Below are 20,081 nucleotides of genomic sequence, written 5' to 3'. Positions count from 1 at the left end.
AAAGAAAGGAATAAATAAAATAATAAAATAAACACACCGCTCCTCTCGCAGGATTGAACCCGTGTCGTCAGGCCGCAGTCCAATACACTACCGCTGCCCCGGTTAGTGAATATGGACACAACCGGGAAAAACGCCCTTTTAAGGAGATAGGGAGCCGTGCGGAAACTAAAGAGAGAGAGAGAGACAGGGGAGGAATGTAAACAAAAGCTCACCAGAGAAGCTTTTTATTTAGTCTAATGGTTTTTACACACAAAGGCTAACAATGGTACCCTGCAGTTTTTGTGTTTGTCGGTAAGTGGTAGTAGGCATTTTGATGATACAATGCAAAAACATTATTCCCATCCCTGCTTGCACTTTTTAAACCGTAATAGGTTAAAAAAAAATAGCAATTTTACTATTAAATGCTCAATGCTCCAATGTCTGACAATCTCTCTCCAATAACACAATGTGCTTTTAATCTCCGTTTCTATTCAGCTGCTGTAATTCAGAAGGAGTGTGTTTAGCACAGTGATGTGATAGTGAGTGATTGTGAACATGCTGTGACGGGTTGTTTCTCTGTGTTCTCCTCTCCTCTGTGCCGTGCCGTGTTGTGCCGTATCTCAGATGTGCGTGTGTGTGTATTAATGTGCGTGTTGTCCTATGTGACGTCAGCTGACAGCCGGGCGGTGGCGGTGGGGCTGGTGGTCAGTGTTCTGGTCCTGCTGGCCGCCGGGCTGGTGGTCTGTCTGAAGAGGAGGACTCTGGTCCAGCTGCTCTTCGCCAACAAGAAGAGCACCATCCAGAAACTCAGGTACAGCAAAAAGCACAAAACGTGCTGCTGAGTAATGTTTACTGCAGTCAGTACTAACAGAAATAATAATTTAAAAATACTTTTATTTTCTTAAATATTACACTCATTTGCTTACCTATATTTTCCCATATAAACTCATATACTAATTAATTTACTCACATACAAATTACTGTATTTTTTCCACTATAAGGTGCATTTAAAATCCTTTAATTTTTACAAAAATCATCAGAGCTCCCTGTTCTACCAGTTCTACTCCGCTAACCGCTAATGCTAATGCTGCTGCACTCAACCAACCTAACCTCCCAGATTTTCCTCATCACATGACGGTTTGGCGTTCTAAATCACCAACATTCTAATCATTTCCACCTGCTCCTTCCAGTATAAATACCCCCTTTTTCATTGTTCATTGTTGCCCAGTAATTAATATATATTTTTTATAGCTCTTTTACCCCTTTGGTCATCTAAATAAACACTTGCCTTCAAAATGCAACACCTATAATATAATACCAGTTAATATGATTTATACTGCACCCGTGGAAACGTAATTGAAAGAACTGCCATCAAACCAAACTGAACTGCTTGAATTTTTGCACCAGGAGTAAAGCAGCATAAAGTTATCCAAAAGCAGTGTGTAAGACTGGTGGAGGAGAACATGATGCCAAGATGCATGAAAAAAACTGTGATTAAAAAACAGGGTTATTCCACCAAATATTGATTATTTCTGAACTCTTAAAACTTTATGAATATGAACTTGTTTTCTTTGCATTATTTGAGGTCTGAAAATTCTTTTGTTATTTCAGTCATTTCTCATTTTCTGTAAATAAATGCTCTAAATGAGAATATTTTTATTTGGTTGAATTTGGGAGAAATGTTGTCTGTAGTTTATAGAATAAAACAACAATGTTCATTTTACTCAAACATAAACCTATAAATAGCAAAATCAGAGAAACTGATTCAGAAACTTCTGTCGCTCTGCTCTGTGTAGGTCGGTGGGATGGAGTAGAGCCCCCAGTCCTCCTCAGACTCAGCCAGTATACAGAGGATCACCCCTCCACAAATCACCATCCAGAGCTGCCAGCTGCAGGTTAGAGAAGGTATGTGCGGATGCTTAATGGACACACATTCATATACACTCGCGCACACACTATAACACAATAAAGCCAATCAAGCAGGTTTTCTACATTCTATAGGCTCCATAATTCAATAGAAATACATTGTTCTCAGGATCAGCGAGAGAAATCACTGCGCCCAGCCAGACTAATTCAGCACCAGCGTTTTGTCAAAAACAAGATGCTGCCAGGCCGTATAATTGATTTATTCTGCGAGCATGTCCCTGAAGGAATTTAAACCAAGCGCCTCTATTTCACTTCAGCAGAAATCACACATACAGACTCCCTAATAAAGCTCTAATAGAGTCTGCTGATAATGAAAACATTGTCTTGTACAGGAAAATGTGTATATATGTGTATATATGCACGTGGGTGTGTAGAGTACCAGTCAAAAGTTTGGACACACCTGATTTCAGTGTTTTTTCATTATTTTAAATAGTTCTGCACTGTTTAGTATGATTAATACTAATAAAATTCATCCAAACTATAACAAGAAAAACATAAGGACATTAGGGCTGCACTATATTTATATATTGTTTAAGCATCATCATTGCGTTGCAGGAAATGCGATGTCATTTAAGGCAATTAAAGACAATTAAACAATTAAACACGTCATGTTTACACAAGAAGTAGATACACAGCGCTGTCTCTGAGTCTGTGTGAGTGACAGGCTGCTGCTGCCTGAGGGGCAGGGCTGGTGATGTCACTGTCCCTGCATTGTTTAATATCACGATATATGTCGCCTAGATAAGAACATTTGCAATATCGTGCAGCCCTAATGGAAATATTTTGTAAACAAAAAAGTGTTAAAAAACTATTTTTTTTCTTGTTTAGATGATCAGTTTTGCGCATCTTGGCTGGATTTTCTCAGAATGACCTGGAATTCAGGCTTTCAGTTAACAGCTGTGCTGAACTAATCAAGAGTTAATTACTTGAATTTAGGCAAGAAATCACTTTCGCATTAATCAATGGCTTCTTAAAGGTCGTTAATAAAACACTATAGGTTGTTTTTTTGTGTTTTAGGATAAATGTAAAGCCTAAAAAGCAAACTTTTTTTTCGTTATTTAAAATCCTCTGCATTATAGGTTAATACTAAAGTAACTGAAAGAACTATAAAGAAAAACATATACAATTATTTAGCAAAGAAAAAAAGTGTTTTTTAGATTCATTAAAGTAGCCCCTCTTGTTTCGATTTACAGTTTTGCACTTCGAATGATTCATAAAGAAAAATGATGAAATGTATCATCTGTATATCTGTATAATGTATATGCATGAGGGAAACAGAGAGAGGCTCTTTCAGATGCTATTTATCACTCCAGAGTTCAGATGAAGAGGGGTCAGAGAATAGCCCTTTATCCTCCAGCCCTCACAGGCCCTGTCCATCACTGCAGATACAGAGAGAGGAGCCCACGTTAAAAACAGCGTACAGAAAAAGCTCATGCATCACACATATACAAACACTTCATTTTCCTTAATGTTTCTTAAAATGCACATATAAATGTAGAAATGTATTGCAGTATTCAAATCTGTCTCATGTAGTTTCTGCACCAGGATTTATCACAACAATTATCTAGCTAGTTTTTGCCATAGGAAAGTATGTGCTTATCATTTGTGGATGTTCACATTGTAAATGTATAATAAACTAATAATAATAAAAATAAAAAATAAATATATATATATATATATAAATATATATATAAATATAAAAATAAAATAAAAATAATAAAAAAATAATAATGTTAAGAGGAAGTAATATCACAATAACACATTTGCTCAGTCATGACTGAGGATTGCCGACATGTTTTAGTGTGTCTGCATTTAAAGAAATTGATTTACTTCATTCGTTCCTCTCATTGTACCTGCTGTTAGTAATTTGCACTATATATACAGTAAATTTCCCACTGAGAAGCCCAGTATGAGAATGAGATTACTAATGTCAGCTTAAATAAATTTGTTGCGTAAAAATAATTATTGCCTTTTGTAGTTTTTGTTTCAATTTAGAAAAAGGTATTGAAAAAAGTACTGTTTTGGTATCTGTACTGAATTCAAGGCACTTTAAAAGATACCCAGCCCTTGTATTGATTAATGAGGATTATAATATGAAAGGTGCCCAATTTTTTTTCCTTTTTTGCACTCGAACATCATTTAAAATTGCTTAAAACATTGAAACGAATGCGACATCTTTCACTTCATGCTTTTTTGAGACTTTCTAGAAACTTTAAAGAAACTTTAAGAGACAGTTGTCATCTTGACATCTTCTAACCTGGACCTCCTTTAACTAAAAGCTCCACATGAATCTTTGTTTTTCCCTCACTCTCTCTCTCTTTCTCTCTTATTCTCTCTTTTTAGCCATCTCATCTCAGTGCTGAGCCTCTCCTCCCGCCTCCGAACTTCCACTCCCACAGTTTACGGCGGTTACCCCAGTTCCCCGCCCAGTGTCGGCCCCTCCACATCAGCCACCCCATGCCAATCACGCTGGGTGTGGGCGTGGCAACCGGCCTGCAGGCCCTGCCTCCTGTGCCACCCCACAGGCCTCTGCCCAATCACACGCAGTCTCCGGTCAAAGCAGCACCTTTCCTCACGCTCCCCCGTCAGCTGCCCTACAGAGTCCATCAGGTAGGTTCTGTTATGTACATTAGTTTATATACCATATACCATACACTAGTGTATCTCAAAAAATTAGAATATAATTGAAAAGTTACTTCATTTCAGTAATTCAGCTCAAAATGTGAAACTTGGTATACCACAGTTAGTTCCGACGCTAGCAATGATGCAGCGCTTACAAGCCAAATACAAACCAAATTCAAATGGGATGTAATTATACACCACTGGGATATTCTGGATCCCACCAATATCAGGTTAGAAGATATTATTATTGTTAAAATAAAAGCTTAAATGTATATATTTTTTCAGTTAATATAGGGTATTTTAAGCTGAATGTAAGGTGGCCGAAAATAGGGGCCACCACGTGCCTACGACCGCAGCACAGCAGTGCCAATATTACACATTATAGCACTCCCTCTCGTGTATTATTGCTTAATTATACAAATGTATTAAACACAGAGTGATCTATTTTAAGCGTTTATTTCTTTTATTGTTGATGATTATGGTTTACAGCCAATGAAAACCCAAAAATCAGTCTCTCAGAAAATTAGAATATTATTTTATAAGACCAATTGGTACTTTTGGTACTCAGTGTGGGCAGCGTGCCAAGTCCTGCTGGAAAATGAAATCCGCATCTCCATAAAAGTTGTTTTCAGCAGAGGGAAGCTGTAAGATATGAAGTGCTGTAAGATTTTGTGGGAAAACAAAACTGCACTGACTTTAGACTTGATAATAAAACACAGTGGATCAACACCAGCAGATGACAGACATGTCTCTCCAAACCATCACTGATCATCAGTACATTTTACATTTCATTTAAAGGAAATCAAGGGAGCAGAGTCTGGAGGAAGAGTGGAGAGACACACAGTCCAAACTGCTCCAGGTCTAGTGTGAAGTTTTCACTTTTATGGAGATGCAGATTTCATTTTCCAGCAGGACTTGGCACACTGCCAAAAGTACCAATTGGTCTGATTTTTGGGTTTTCATTGGCTGTAAGCAATAATCATCAACAATAAAATAAATAAAATAGATCACTATGTGTAATACATCTATATAATATATGAGTTTCACATCCTGAACTGAATTTCTGAAATAAAGTAACTTTTCAGTGATATTCTCATTTACTGAGATGCACCTGTATATTTCATTATAAGTCTGAATCATATCCTCACAGCACAGAAGCCTCTCTCTCTCATGGCGGTTAAGAGTCTCTGTGGTTCAGCAGTGCATGTGTGGAGTCCTCTATTTGACATGCTGTGTTAAAACATATATAAGGCTTTTTACAGGCAGTGCATGCACAAGCAGATGCTGGACTCCTCCAGGGGAAAAAAAGCAAAAGATGTTAACTAAATGCGGCTTCACGTCCCTGCAGGACTGCACTGCACATGGTTTATTAATCGTTATTGTAATATTGTCCAATACTCATATCACAGAAAGCCCTTAAATCAACCCTAACTTTGTTTTACTTCATGCATTTAAGTATTTTTAAATAATTCCACAAAATTAGAAGACTAAAACACAAAATACAATAAGCTATTTCTCAAAAGTGGCACATAATTGTTTGATTAATATAATATATTTATTATATTTACATGCATTCAACAAGTCATGTCATGTAAACAGCATACTCTATTTTTTTAACTTTTGCACTTAAACTCCTTTAATTCTTAAAAAAAAAAATTCAGTGCTGCTAATAATCCAGTGCTACTTATGTATCAATTAGCTGCTAATCGCGCTCTTTCACCATTCAGAGGTGAGTATATTAGACTATAGGCTGCGTGTTTACAGTGTTAAAACAAGCTACGTAACACTTAGCTGCTAGCTAATATCGCTCTGGCTTAGCAGAACACTCAGGGTTCCTCAGTGTAGCGCTGCTGGGAGGCTAGCGGTAGGGGTTAGCTGCTAATGCTAATGCTTGTTGAAGAACAGAGACAGAGACTAGACAGGGGACTGGACAGAGAACTTACATTTTTTAAATAACACTAAATAGATTTTTCTCACATTGAACTAAGCGAAGTTTTGGACAACAGACAAAGTTAAAATTATAAATTTGTTCCTTTTTTCATAGAAAATAGTTCTCTTTTAGTTCTCTTTTAAAGTTTGTCTGGCAATATAATATGGACAATTATAGTTTGCCATTAAAGCAGAGGTATTAAGTAATGAATTAAATTACATTTTCATTCCGGCTTCTCATCGTTCAATAAAACCCCTATCCAGATAAATCTCTTCATCCAGATAGAGTGAATCTGATTGTGATTGGATGTAGAGAAGTATAAACATATACTATTCCGACTTCCTATTGGTTTATACTGTGATCCATCACACCTGCACACGTCCCGCCCACACATGTACCACCAGTCTCCTGAATCCTGTAATAAAATAACAGTTATACATAGTTAAAATTACATAGTTAAAAATGAAAAACCGTTTTTTTTTTTTTTTGGTGTTTCTACCCAAAGTATCTTAAATCTACAGTTTCCCAGAAAAATATTTTTTCCATCATGGCAGAGAAAACCCCTGTGAGAAAAAGATACAAGACTGAAATCTAAGTATTGCTTTTATACGCTGTTTTATAGTTAAGTTACAGCCTTGATCTCTCATTTAGGAACAGCCGTATCTGGGCTCTGAAGTACTTTTACCCACAGGCTGAGCAGCCCTGCTCCTCTCTCCTGGTTAGACCCCTCACTGAGTCCCTGAGCTGGTTCTTATTAAGGCTTAAATCAGCATGAGCGGTTTAGAGAGGGAGACCGGGGCAGAAAAGGGCTAAAGAGGCGTGCGGTGGAGGCAGGAACGGCACAGAGTCCGAAGGGCATTCAGTCAAACTCAAACAAACCGAGTGAGGCAGTAAGCAGCGCCCACCCCACGGGGTCTCAGCGTTTTAAAGCAAAATCAAACAAACAGTGTGTGTGTGTGGGGGGGGGGGGGGGGGAACGGACACCACGCCGACAGCCAGGCCGAGAAAAAACTACATTAAAGCTTTAATATCATTTTGGCATCTGCTGGACGCTGCAGGAACATTGTTTTGTAGTTGTATCAGTAAGAGGTACCCAGCAGGTTCTCAGCAACAGCGATGATTTCTGAGCCCGGGGTTTACAGGAGTATTGATTTAGAGATGATGCTACGTCTACAACTCTTAGCATTGAATGTCCTGGTTTTTCCCTTAAATAACTGATTTTTTTTTTATTTACAGACATACCCATTACAGATATATGTATCTCCAGAGATCAGAGTATCAATTTCATGTTTAAAAAATAAAAACTTTCATACAATAGTAGTTGGCTTAACAGTAGATGTAGCAGCAAGAAACACGATTTTTTAGTAATTCAGTTCAAAATCTGAATGTGTTTAATACATGAGTGATCTATTTTATTTTAAGAAAACCCAAAATCAGTGTCTCAGAAGATCAGAATATTATGTAAGTCCATGTGGTTTGCTTTTGCTGTTTTTTTTTTTGTTTTTTTTTTGCAGCTATAGCTGCACTAAGAGATGCAGTGTGGGTACGCGAGAGAGAAGCATGTAGCTCTAAGGCGTAAAAACAAAAAGATGCATGAATTTAGTGTTGACTGTTCACATTCATGTCACATGTCCATGGATCAGATATGTATCGGATTTAGAACCACATATGAAAGTGACTCAAATCTGATTTGAAAAAAATCAGATCTGATCCACACTGAGCAAAAAATCAGATTTGAGTCACTTCAGCTTGGTAATGTGAATGTAGCCTTAGAAGCTAAATCATTTTGAGAGTGGAAAGACTCTTAGAGTGAGAAAAAGCAACCTTGAGAAGAACCAAGATATATTGAGAAATTAAGATTTTTGACAGCAAAAACAAACAAAAACAGAGTAAACAGTGGGCAGATGGTGGCGCATCGGAGTGTTTCAAAGAGTTTTCTATTAGTTAATTTAGAAATAAGAAATGCATTTCAAATATCGTCCATGTTAAATGGCCATATGCTGCAGATGCACGAGTTATTAGGTTGAAAAATTATGTTGGACTGTTTTTTAAGTGGGGCGTGAATCAATAGAACATTCTGAATTATCTGCAGTAGGTTTTTAGTATTATACTGTACTGAACAGGTGAAAGTGCTCCTTTTTCTACCCTACATTAAGCCTGAATCTGCCACTGTTTTTGACACGAAATACAATTTAACTAAATTAACTAAAATAAAAAACAGCAACTAATTCAAAGCATTAGTCTGCGTTTTTATTTGCTACAGGACTCTTATCTGACTGATAGCAGTTCTAACCAATCAAAACTGCTTTTTAAAATGGCTCCTCCCCTGTGTGTTTGCATGACCCATCTCCTGATTTTTTGAAGGGTGTAGTAATGAGGCTATTAGCAAAGTCGTAGTAGGACAATCTAACCAATCAGATTCATGATTTTCACTCCGGGGGCGGGGCCATGGCTGTCTAGTGTAAAACGGGGCTCATGCTGGATTAATTCAATAGTTAGCGAACTATCATGGAATTGTGACGGTAAATGAGACGGATATTGTGTCGTATTATATTAAAAAGCATTTTTTAAATGCTGTCCTTCAATGTGAAAGTAATTCACAATAATAGGCCATCTGATTGGTGAGTTTTTTGTGTGTACTTAATGTTTTGGCTGACCTGGCGTCTTGTAGGCAAACAAATGAGTGATATTTGTTGGCTGGGTACCTACTATATTAACACACACACACACACACACACACATTAGGGGTATATATACATAGGATGTCAGGTGAAAACAATCAGAATCTTGAAGGGGAGTGGGAACGCCGAAGCGTAACGTAATGATCCATGGGTGCATGCTGGGAAGTGGAGTTTTGTGTAGCTAGTTCAGATAATCCTAAAACATAAGAATTTCTCTCTTATTTTGGAACTTTTTGAACAGTATTTCCAGTGAGGATTTGATGAAGAGGGTCTCATGGTGATGATGATCTCACTGTGAGTGCAAAACCACTTACCTATAAAATGACAGGAGCACTCGGGTTGACTCGGTAACTCCTGAGTGTTCGAGCAGCTTGACTGAGTCAACATTTACCGCCTCGAGTCCTGAAACGGCTTCACGTCTTCAGGCTCTGCAGCAAATTGGCCTCACAGCTCAACACACTGTTACGCATGCATGACTAAACGCTCCCATAATGCAACGCTGACATCACGTTCTCCGGGGAGGAGGCTTGCTCGAGAAGAAGTGTTGTCTCAAATCACTCGCACACAGCGCCTGGCACTGGAGACGCTGGAGGGGTGGGGTGGGGGGGGCAGAGACCTACTTTCCAGACTGGGTCATAACCGATTCAGAATCCAGCTCCACTCCTCAGCCGTGTTCTGTGTTGTTGGTTTTTGAGAAACGGTCAGCCGCCCGCTGCTCGCAGTGAAGGTTTGTTCATCTCTCTCCTCCTTTCTGAGAGTCGCAGGGGACTTCCTGTGAAATAAGGAGCAGATGTAAGTCATTACCTCACCCCTGGAATAAATTACCAACATATGACAACATCTTCATACTGCATATGCCCTCAGAGCTGCAGGGCAGGGGGGGCAACAGCAGCTGCGGTGGCACCAGCCTGAAAAGAGAGAGAGCAAGAAGGCAAGAAAGCAGAAGCAACAGTCTAGCACCATCTAGTGGATATAAGCCTTATTTGCTTTGAGTACTTTTTATGTGATTGGCTGAGAGGCGTTCAATGAGTGACGTTATCAGCCAGTAATGCACTGTAACTTAAACTTTGCATGTATTATTCCACCACAGATTTAAGCAATAATACACTCAAGGTCCGTGCTATAATGTGTAATATTGGCATTGCTGTGCTGATCTACAGCACTCAGCCTCTATTATTGCTTAAATCTCAAAATATGCTGTGTTTTTATACAGGGCTCTCAGGGCTCAGGCAGCTAATGGCAAGCTGCATGACCAGGATTTGAACCAGCAATCTTACGATCATAGTAGCAGCTTTTAGATCGCTGAACCACTCAAAGCCCTTTATTTATCTCTGTTTTGACTGTACCCCTCTCTAAAACAGTCAGTGAGAGCAGGGAGATATGAGAAATAAAACCTAAATTGTAATAAAGCTAAATTGTATTTTTTTCTGTTGCTGTGCACAGGATCCTGATAAACCCAGTCCTCCCCAGAAGCCGCTGCCAGCAGATCCTCCGGTTAGAGGATCCAGACTGGGTCGCAGTACATCAGCAGTAGGCGTGCACACACAGGGCCCCGGGCCCTTACCTATACCAATCCCTACTGTACCACTACCCCCACCTGCTATACCACAGCCAGCCAGGTCAGTACAAGTCACTACTGTTTTTTCTTAGATATATATGTATATCAGACTGTAGTCTGTGTGTTTACGGTCTTAAAACAAGCTACTAGCTAATATCGCCCTGGCTTATCAAAAAAAAAAAATCTGAGTTCCTCAGTGTAGTGCTGTCGGGCAGCATTTACCCGCTAATTTAGCCACTAACGCCAATGCTCCTGCACTCAGCCTTAGTGGAAATCTGGAAATCTAAGTTTACTGTAAATAAAAGGAAGCGCTTTACTCACCCAAATAAAGTAAAAGTTTTCAGGAGAGAAACCTGTGTAGACGAACATCCAACGCTCATTAAACTTTAAAATAAAATATATATTTTTTAAGAATTACAGTTTTGTTTTTAACTTAGCTTAGCTTTACACCAACACCACCCAGTGGTGATACCTGCTATATTAGAAGAAATACATGGACAACACTCCTGTTTCTTACTAATGTCTCCTAATGCATCTCATAATCTGGTGCGCCTTAATGTATGAAAATAGACCAGAAAATAGACGTTAATATATAGTGTGCCTTATAGTGTAAAAAATACGCATATTATATGTGAACTCCCTGTTTATTTACTGCATCTTCTCCATTTTTGTTTCTACAGTTCAGAAAGAATTTGGAAACACAGGCGCTTTTTTTTTTGTTTTCTACATCTTCTGGCCGGAAACAACCTAAAATTCAACCTAAAATTCAAGATATTGTACCGTTGAACAGTTTTATTATTTACAGGCTATTATGAAGTCGGATAAGTGCAGATTGTCTTTTATGTAATATGTTTTGTAGAGGTGTAAAGATGCATTGTGATTAGAAAATTTGATAATTTTGATAATGATCTCAGTGGGATTAAGCTAGTTAGATAAAGTCTGAGTAACAAATAAAAATAAATAAATTGTCATAAAATTTTAAAGGCTAAAATTTATAATTGTGTTAAGAAGTTTTGTTTGTGTTAACTTTTCAGGCCCCCACCACGGCTACCACAGTCTTTATACGAGCGCTGACATGAGGTCCCGGCGAGATGAGGACAAATTCCACCAGCTTATGAACACAATTATTTGCACTATGAAACTCTATTGGACCCACTGGTCACCCCTGCGGAACTCCTCGCAGTGTCTCTGAGTCTCAGAGAGAAGGAATCTGAGCCTTGGTGCTGTGCCTCAGAAAAGGTGCTCAGAGTCCTCACTCAGGTACTGCAGAACTGTCGAACATGAAGAAGAGGAAGAAGAGGAAGATGTGTATTTATTGTCCGAAGAACACGATGCACTGTGGTCACCACTTTTTGTATGGTAGCATCATTGTGAACTTTTTATTACTCTGTTTGTGCTCTTCTTCTCGTCAGCGTTAGGCACACTCGTCGATTCCAGATCACTGGAGTAAATTATTTTATTCGTGCTTTTTTTTTTTTTTACATTTTCTCTCTATCTGGGGGGAACAACATGTGACATTACTTTGTGATCATTTACACTTTATTGGAACAGATTAGTGAGCGGGTGCTGTGAATTATAGAACTAATCCTACTTGAAAGCAACCAGAGTGACTTAGAAACTGGAGCTTGAATATAAACTGCATTTAGAACATTTAAAAAGGTTTTAGAGACAAACGCTATACTTATAATTTCTGTTTACTATTTTTACACTATAGTGAGGAACCATAGATAAGTCAGAAATGTTAACTTAGAGCTTAAAGTCCACAAATTAAATGCAAACAGAATGCAAAATGTTTGGGAAAGTGCACCGCTGTTGCAGAAGGACTACTTTAAACATAGCTTGAAAATGCTAAATTACATTAAAAAAACATTGTGCTAGTTTTCTAGATTAAGATTAAGTCTAGTCAAGGACTACAGAGAGTTTTAAATGGGTATTTACTATTATTTGCACATAAATTCCTTTAATTTTCCAAAAAAAAAAAAAAAAAAGAAAAACAACCAATCAGGTATTAAGGAGCAGTAAACTGAAGTGCTGCTTTTCAGTGAGATTCTCCAGCACTAAGGCTGGGTGCAGCAGCATTAGCATTAGCCGCTAACCACAGCATTAGCTCTTTCGCTGTTAAGAGGCGAGTACACGATACTGTAAAAGCACGTTTACCATGTTAAACAAGCTACGCGAGAGAAACCGCTAGCTGATAGTGATATCAGGCGGAATTTACTAGCACTGCTAGTAAAGCACTGCTAACCATGGCTAGCGCTTACCTTGGAATTCAAAACACTGGAAATTTAAGATTACTGTAAATAAACAGATGCAATTTACTCACCCACAAACAGTTTTCAGGAGAGAAATCTGTGTAGATTAACATCCAGCACTCGTTTGACTTTAAAAGATATATATATTTTTAAGAATTACAGTTTTGTTTACTTAGGCACCCCCAGCAGCAAGATCTGCTGAATTAGAAATGTTAGAAAAAAACATGGCGACACCCCTGTTTCTTACTAGTGTCACATAATGCGCCTTATAATCTGCTCATTTACACAGAGTATGATTTTTCTTTACGCAAAAATGAATGTTAGAATATGATTTTTAATGCAGTGAAACCTTTACACTAACTTCCAAAACATTTTTGTGCACCTTATGTGCTCTATAAACAGGAGTAGACACTTTACTTTCCTCCTTTATGCAATATTTGAGAAAAGTTATAGTTTGTGATTCTTTGTGGAGAATGAATAGACATGCACGTAGACAAACTTTTAATAAATGTCTATTTTATGCCACACTAGTAAGGAACAGGGGTCACCATGTTTCACTTCTAATTCTGTAAAGCTACGCTAAGTTAGGTAAACAAAACTGTAATTCGTAAAATATATATATATATATTTAAGTTAAATGAGCGTAGTTTTTTGGATTTCCACTTAGGTTAGCCGCAGTTAGCGGCTAATGATGCCCAACAGTGTTTCGGTAAGAGGGCGATATTAGCTAGCAGTTTGTTCTATGTAGCTAAGAGCTAGACTTAGTGTGGTTAATGGGTAATGCTAATACTGCTCCAGCCTTAGTGCTGGAGAAACTTCACTAAAACTACTGTATAACTCACTGATGATTTGGGGAAAATTAAAGTAGTTTAAGTGCACTTTATAGTACAAAAAATACGGTAAGTAAAAAAAAAAAGACTGACCCAGTCGGTTGCCAAATACACAAACAATCCCCTTTTCTGCATAAAGATGGTTGTGTTGGTTGTAAACTGAACTGTATAAGGTAAAACTGGCACATATCGAAATAATTCATACTGATCTAATTATGTTCTGTTCTTTTCACATCGTCATCCTGTATGTATTGCTGATATCCTGAATACTGTTAACCCTTACTGTGTGTAAATGACTGACTCACTCTGTTCATGCTGTGCTGAACTGATTTAACCTTTTTTTATTATTTGTAAACTTTATTTTACATGTTTTAATAAAAATACATTTTTGCATCCTAACATCTGTTTAAATGAATACAGCTGTTTGAGTTAACTTGTTGTTTTATTTGTTTTATTTTGTATTTAAGTACGGCCGGCACTTTCCTCAGTCTCTTTTTTATAGATTCCACACAGGAAGCCATGTCTCTGCCATCCTGATGAAGTTTTGTACTGTTTTTTTAAACTATTAAGAAAAATCATATACATTTCCAATTAATTGAACCTGAAAGGAGGTTTGATCAACAGTAAAATATGAGGTTTAATGAATGAACAAGGCTTTACTTTGCATCAGTGTCTTCTGTTTGTGTATGTTGTGTTAATGAATGTGCGAATGAATGCCGTCGCAAAATAAAAACATTTTTTTAACATTAAAATATTGTGAAAATATTCCTAAATGTGTGTATTTGTGTACATATTCAGTGCTTTCTCTGCTTACATTTTTGCATATAGGCAGATCTCCACAGGTTGTGGGGAAAAATAACATTTATTATTCATTATTATTTATATTATTTATATTTATATATTATTTATTTAGAGTATCACAGTCAAGATAACAGATATACTACTGTATTTTTATATATTTTTAAAACTTGATACAAAATTTAAAACTGAATTAGCTAAATTAATTGAATAGCTCATTCATGTTTTTTTATTGTAATTAAGAGGGAACGTGATTTTTAACTATATTTTAAGGTTAAAATCCTGATCCGTCATAAATGAACGAAAATTTCAACTTGTATTTCAACATATTGTTTTGGACAGAACTAGTTCTACTAAATAAACATTTTATTAAAGCATTTGGATTTGTAAAATGGTTGAAACAGACCAGTAGAAGCAAATAATAGAATTTTAATAGATTTTAGAATTTAGTTTTATATTAAAGCACTAACCCTAACTCCTATATTCTGCAAATAAGATCACACACACACAAACAGTCACACACTGTCCTGTAGTGATGCTGTAGTGATTTTCACTGTGGGAAAATCACAAACTAACCTAGTTGCTCTCAACAAACACGTTTATCACGAGAACACACCAGAACTAAACACATGAGAACTAGTGATGTCATTCAGAGAATCTCTATAGAGGAGAATACGCACTTAAAGTGAGTCCAACATGAACCAGTTCATATGAAGCAAGTAAAATCTGAATTTATAAATAAATATCTGAACAGTTTTATACTGAAATATGTACTTATATCCTTAAACACAGAACTATATCAAATGTTTCAGCACCACAGACATCATTTTTTATTGTTTTAAACTCCAGTTATAAACCTTATAAACTCAGAGCTCTACCTGTATCTCCAGGATCAGCTCACCAACCAACCAATCAGCTCACAGCAGCAGTAATGCCAGTGCTTCACAGTGTAAAACCTTTTCTGTAGATAAACTGAAATATACAGGGATGCTTTGTTTGCTTTTTTTTAGGAAAATACATTTCAATTCTAAAATACAATACAATTCTAATTTCTAAAATTAAAATTTAGTTTTTAGCGCCATTCACCCACATATTTATAGAGGACTCACAAACTCACTCTAGAGTTTAACGTCATTTCATAATATAACAGAGAGGACAGAAAGTGGTCAGACTCACCATAAATGCTGCTCCTTCTGACTCCAAGTCGCTGACTGGGTCAGATATCCAGCATGCCAAATATTTGCCAGATGACTGTGACTGGTCTGTGATCAGTCAGCGGCGGCTCGACAAGCGTCTTTCAGTAGTTTACACTGGAAGAATTTCAGTACGACAGAAAATCAAACACAAGAAATCTGTAGGGGGCAAATACTTGTTCACACCACTGTATATTATACATTATATATATAATGAGTCACAATATGTATTAAAACTGCACTGTGCATAATGTTTAACTACTTTCTGTGATTTTCATCACTTATAAAGCTCTGTAAAAAATGAAGGTCGCACTTCAGTTTCTGAATCAGTTTCTCTGATTTTGCTATTTATAGGTTTATGTTTGAGTAAAATGAACATTGTTGTTTTATTCTATAAACTACAGACAACATTTCTCCCAAATTACAAATAAAAATATTCTCATTTAGAGCATTTATTTACAGAAAATGAGAAATGACTGAAATAACAAAAAAAAGATGCAGAGCTACATCATTTTTATCATTTTTAACTTCAGTTAGAAACCTTTTAAACTCTTTTAAGCTCTACCTGTATCTCCAAGATCACCTCAACAACCAATCAGCTCACAGTAGCAGTAATGCTAGAGCTTTACAGTGTAAAACCTTTTCTGTTTTTTCTGTAGATAAACTTAAATACACATGCTTTTAGGCATGTTTCTTTGCTTTTTTAGTAAAATACATTGTTCTACTTTCTAAAATTAAATAAATATATTTAGACCAAGTAGTTCATTAATATTGTATATTGCTTTCAGACCTCAAATAATGCAAAGAAAACAAGTTCATATTCATAAAGTTTTAAGAGTTCAAAAATAATTTTTGGTGGAATAATACTGGGTTTTTTTAATCAATCACATTTTTTTTTTTATGCATCTTGGCATCATGTTCTCCTCCACCAGTCTTACACACTGCTTTTGGATAACTTTATGCTGCTTTACTCCTGGTGCAAAAATTCAACCAGTTCAGTTTGGTGGTTTGATGGTTTGTGATCATCCATCTTCCTCTTGATTATATTCCAGAGGTTTTTAATTTGGTAAAATCAAAGAGCTGTATTTGGTCAGTATTCTGCTCTGTTCTCTGTTTCTGAGTCTGGTGGAGGTGGTCGTCTCTCGCCGGCTCCCCTGAGGAGCGAATACTGACAGGTCAATTAACGGATATGTTTGGTTTGGGTTAGGAAATGCTGTGTATCCATGGAAATGTCTCCAGGGCTGCATTGTGAGCTTGTTACTGGTGACAGCGTGGCTCCGGGAGCACACTGCGCCCGGCGGATTAAAAACATTTATCAGATTCATATCAGCTCACTTAGAAATTCAGATCAGGCTCTATATTCAGCAAATATCTGGGGAATGAGATATGTTTAGGTCAGGGGTGTCCAATCTTATCTCCACAGGGCCGGCGTGCAGGATTTCAATCCAATCAAGAAAAAGCACTTATTCAATTTGTTTAATCAGTTTATCTCAGTCTTCAGACAAATGATGTAATACAGGTGTTGGAGAATGAAACTGAAACACCTGGTTTTAGAGCACAATAATTGATTGTGGTGACGGACAGTTCTGGTGGAAACAGGAGAGTTGAGGTTCACATTGAATTCTGCGTGATTTGATCAGCCGTGGTTTTATGTTTTTTGGATACAATCCGGGTTAGCACCCGAACATCCCTTTCAGACAGCTTCCTCTTACAGCGTCCACAGTTAATCCTGTTGGATGTGGTCGGTCCTTCTTGGTGGTATGCTGACATTACCCTGGATACCGTGGCTCTTGATGCATCACAAAGACTTGCTGTCTTGGTCACAGATGCTCCAGCAAGACGTGCACCAACAATTTGTCCTCTTTTGAACTCTGGTATGTCTCCCATAATGTTGTGTGCATTGTAATATTTAGAGCAGAACTGTGCTCTTACCCTGCTAATTGAACCTTCACACTCTGCTCTTACTGGTGCAATGTGCAATTAATGAAGATTGATCACCAGGCTGCTTTAATTTAGCCATGATCCCAGTAATAAAACAAATAATGAAATATACAACTTATAATAATACATTTTCTTGATTATTATTATTTACACACCATTTTACTTGAGTTACTTTATCTTTATCCATCTTTGACAGTGTTGTGTATACTAAGATTTCATTAAGCAGTGCTTAAATTTAAACTTTCATTTAATCCAGCATGCATTTTATAATATTAAGATTAAGTATAAGTAACAGGAGACACTCACATGCATGTGGTGCTGTAGGTCTGTGACTGGGATCTCGTCAGCTTTTAGTGGGGCCACTGCAGTCATTCCCAACACCTCCCAGTTCAGCCCAGTTCAGATCCATGCTGTTATTACTGATCTTTCCAACAAAAACGAGTTCAGTAGTCGTGCAGTCTTCACTGACTGAACCTAAAGCAAAGCAGAATTAAACAAATTTACAAATTAATCACAAAAAACTAAAATTAAACAATAGTTCTGCCTAAGAATATGTTTTCTTAATATTTTGCTGAATAATTCTATGTTGGACAGCCTATTGAAAAAATCTGATACAGTGCTTTAGTGCCACCTTGTGGTAGACTTTATTTATTACAACTACAAACACCACAGTATTTCAAAATATATATTCAAAATATATTCCCAGCTTCAGTTCTCAGTTTTAATAATTTGATAATTTTATTATTATAAAATAATACACTTCCTTCTAGATACAACTTTTTTTTTAAATAAGTGTATTTTACACACGTGGAAATATTGTTGATACTCATCAGTTAATGAAAGAAAAACCCACAATGATCCCAGAAAAAAACTTAAAGGTCTCATTCTATTGTTTTTTTTATTCATTTTAAAATGCTTAGTTGTGGTAAATCTCTAGTATAAATGAATGCCATGTGAACTGTTTCTTGTGTAAAAAAAGTAAAAGTAAATGAAAAATAATTATTTTAAAAAGTAAACTCCTAAAACAGGCCTGAACAAAAATGATGGTACCTCTAAAATAATGTAACCAAAAGGACATGTTAAATCAAGGTGTGCCCACTAAGGTGGGTTTATAAAAGTCTGATCAGTTTTATAATAAAATATATACTTATGTCCTCAAAACAGAACTATATTAAATGTTTCAGCACAGCAGACATCATTTTTATCACTTTTAAATCCAGTTATAAACATTTTAAACTCAGAGCTCTACCTGTATATTTAAGATCAGCTCACCAACCAATCAGCTCACAGTAGCAGTAATGCTAGTGCTTTACTGTATAAAACCTTTTCTGTTTTTCGTAGATAAACTTAAATATACAGACATGCTTTATTTGCTTTTTAAGTAAAATACATTATTCTACGTTCTATAATTAAAGAAATACTCAGAACAAGTAGTTCATAATTATTTTTAATTTATTTTATTTTAGCTTTTAGCTCCATTCACCTCATTCATAGAGAACTCGTTTATGAGGGCTCCCTCTAGAGTTTATCAGAACTGGGCTAAAATCGTGTAGTGTGAACCTGCTAAAATTAAGTTCTGAGGATTTAGGTAAAACTAATATTAGTAATTCATGAACACGCAGCATGTGCACGTTTGGTGGGTCTGGGTCTCCTCCCCTATAAAATGTTTAAATAATTTATTAATTAATTTAAATAAAAAGTATTTTTGGTGCATTTTTAAAAAGGTTGTTAAACTTTTTTTAATTTTACCTACAAAAGTACCTTAATTCAGTGACTATTTTAGAGTCAGACATTAGGCAAACAACACAACAAACGCCACAGCTTCACACCATACTTCAGCCCTGCTGAGTAATTAAAGCAATTAACTACACGCTACTTCGGCTAGCTTCCAACAACACAGCCTATAGTTTTACATTGACAAATATATACATAAATATACAATTTACCTCATTTAAGACGCTTTAGAGTGTCACACAAGTGGTTAAACTGTCCTTTGTCCACATTTTGTTCATGTTTCTGCAGGAGTTTAGCTGCTGCTGAGCCGCCTGGTTCAATCTGCTGCTCTCCGCTCCCAAACACAGCCACAAGCTCCGCCCACTAATCAGGCTTTTGACTGACAGTCAACTGAACCAATCACCAATCACCTACTAAAACGATATCTCAGCAGAAATTGGCGAATTAAAGTGCGTAAGCCAAATTAAACAAAATGTATTTTTTTAAAGTTTATTTATATTAGTAAAGTTAATCATTCTTGTATGTGGTAAAATAGCACACCTTGTTTTTTTTTTCATATTTTGTTAAAGTTTTAAAGTTAAAAACTATTTAAAAAAATATTATATAATATAATTTCTCTCTCTCTCTCTCTCTCTCT

General features: G+C 36.6%; 1 protein-coding gene and 1 long non-coding RNA gene across 3 annotated transcripts in view; one reads left to right on the top strand and one right to left on the bottom strand.

Annotated features, from left to right (window-relative positions):
- adam12b (ADAM metallopeptidase domain 12b) overlaps window positions 1–12,693 on the top strand; it is a 130,364-nt gene extending 117,671 nt beyond the window's left edge. Inside the window, exons 19-23 of one of the 2 annotated variants that reach the window (XM_022672557.2) lie at window positions 604–790; window positions 1,776–1,884; window positions 4,249–4,515; window positions 10,582–10,757; window positions 11,731–12,693. In XM_022672557.2, the coding sequence (XP_022528278.2) occupies window positions 604–790; window positions 1,776–1,884; window positions 4,249–4,515; window positions 10,582–10,757; window positions 11,731–11,770 (779 nt within the window). In that variant the 3' untranslated portion in view covers window positions 11,771–12,693. The remainder of the gene's footprint in view (window positions 1–603; window positions 791–1,775; window positions 1,885–4,248; window positions 4,516–10,581; window positions 10,758–11,730) is intronic. The other variant, XM_022672558.2, reaches the window with a different exon arrangement.
- On the bottom strand, window positions 8,234–19,810 carry LOC111193165 (uncharacterized). Its single transcript, XR_002650293.2, has 4 exons — window positions 19,657–19,810; window positions 18,017–18,184; window positions 15,753–15,886; window positions 8,234–9,910 (listed from the first exon to the last, which is right to left on the bottom strand). It is a non-coding gene; the product is annotated as an uncharacterized LOC111193165 (long non-coding RNA).
- Between the last annotated feature and the right edge of the window lie 271 nt (window positions 19,811–20,081).

This window comes from Astyanax mexicanus, chromosome 14 (genome assembly GCF_023375975.1).
Source record: "Astyanax mexicanus isolate ESR-SI-001 chromosome 14, AstMex3_surface, whole genome shotgun sequence".
Classification (NCBI taxonomy): domain Eukaryota; kingdom Metazoa; phylum Chordata; class Actinopteri; order Characiformes; family Acestrorhamphidae; genus Astyanax; species Astyanax mexicanus.
Note: the sequence above shows the minus strand (reverse complement) of the source record. Positions and strands in the feature narration are given on the sequence as shown.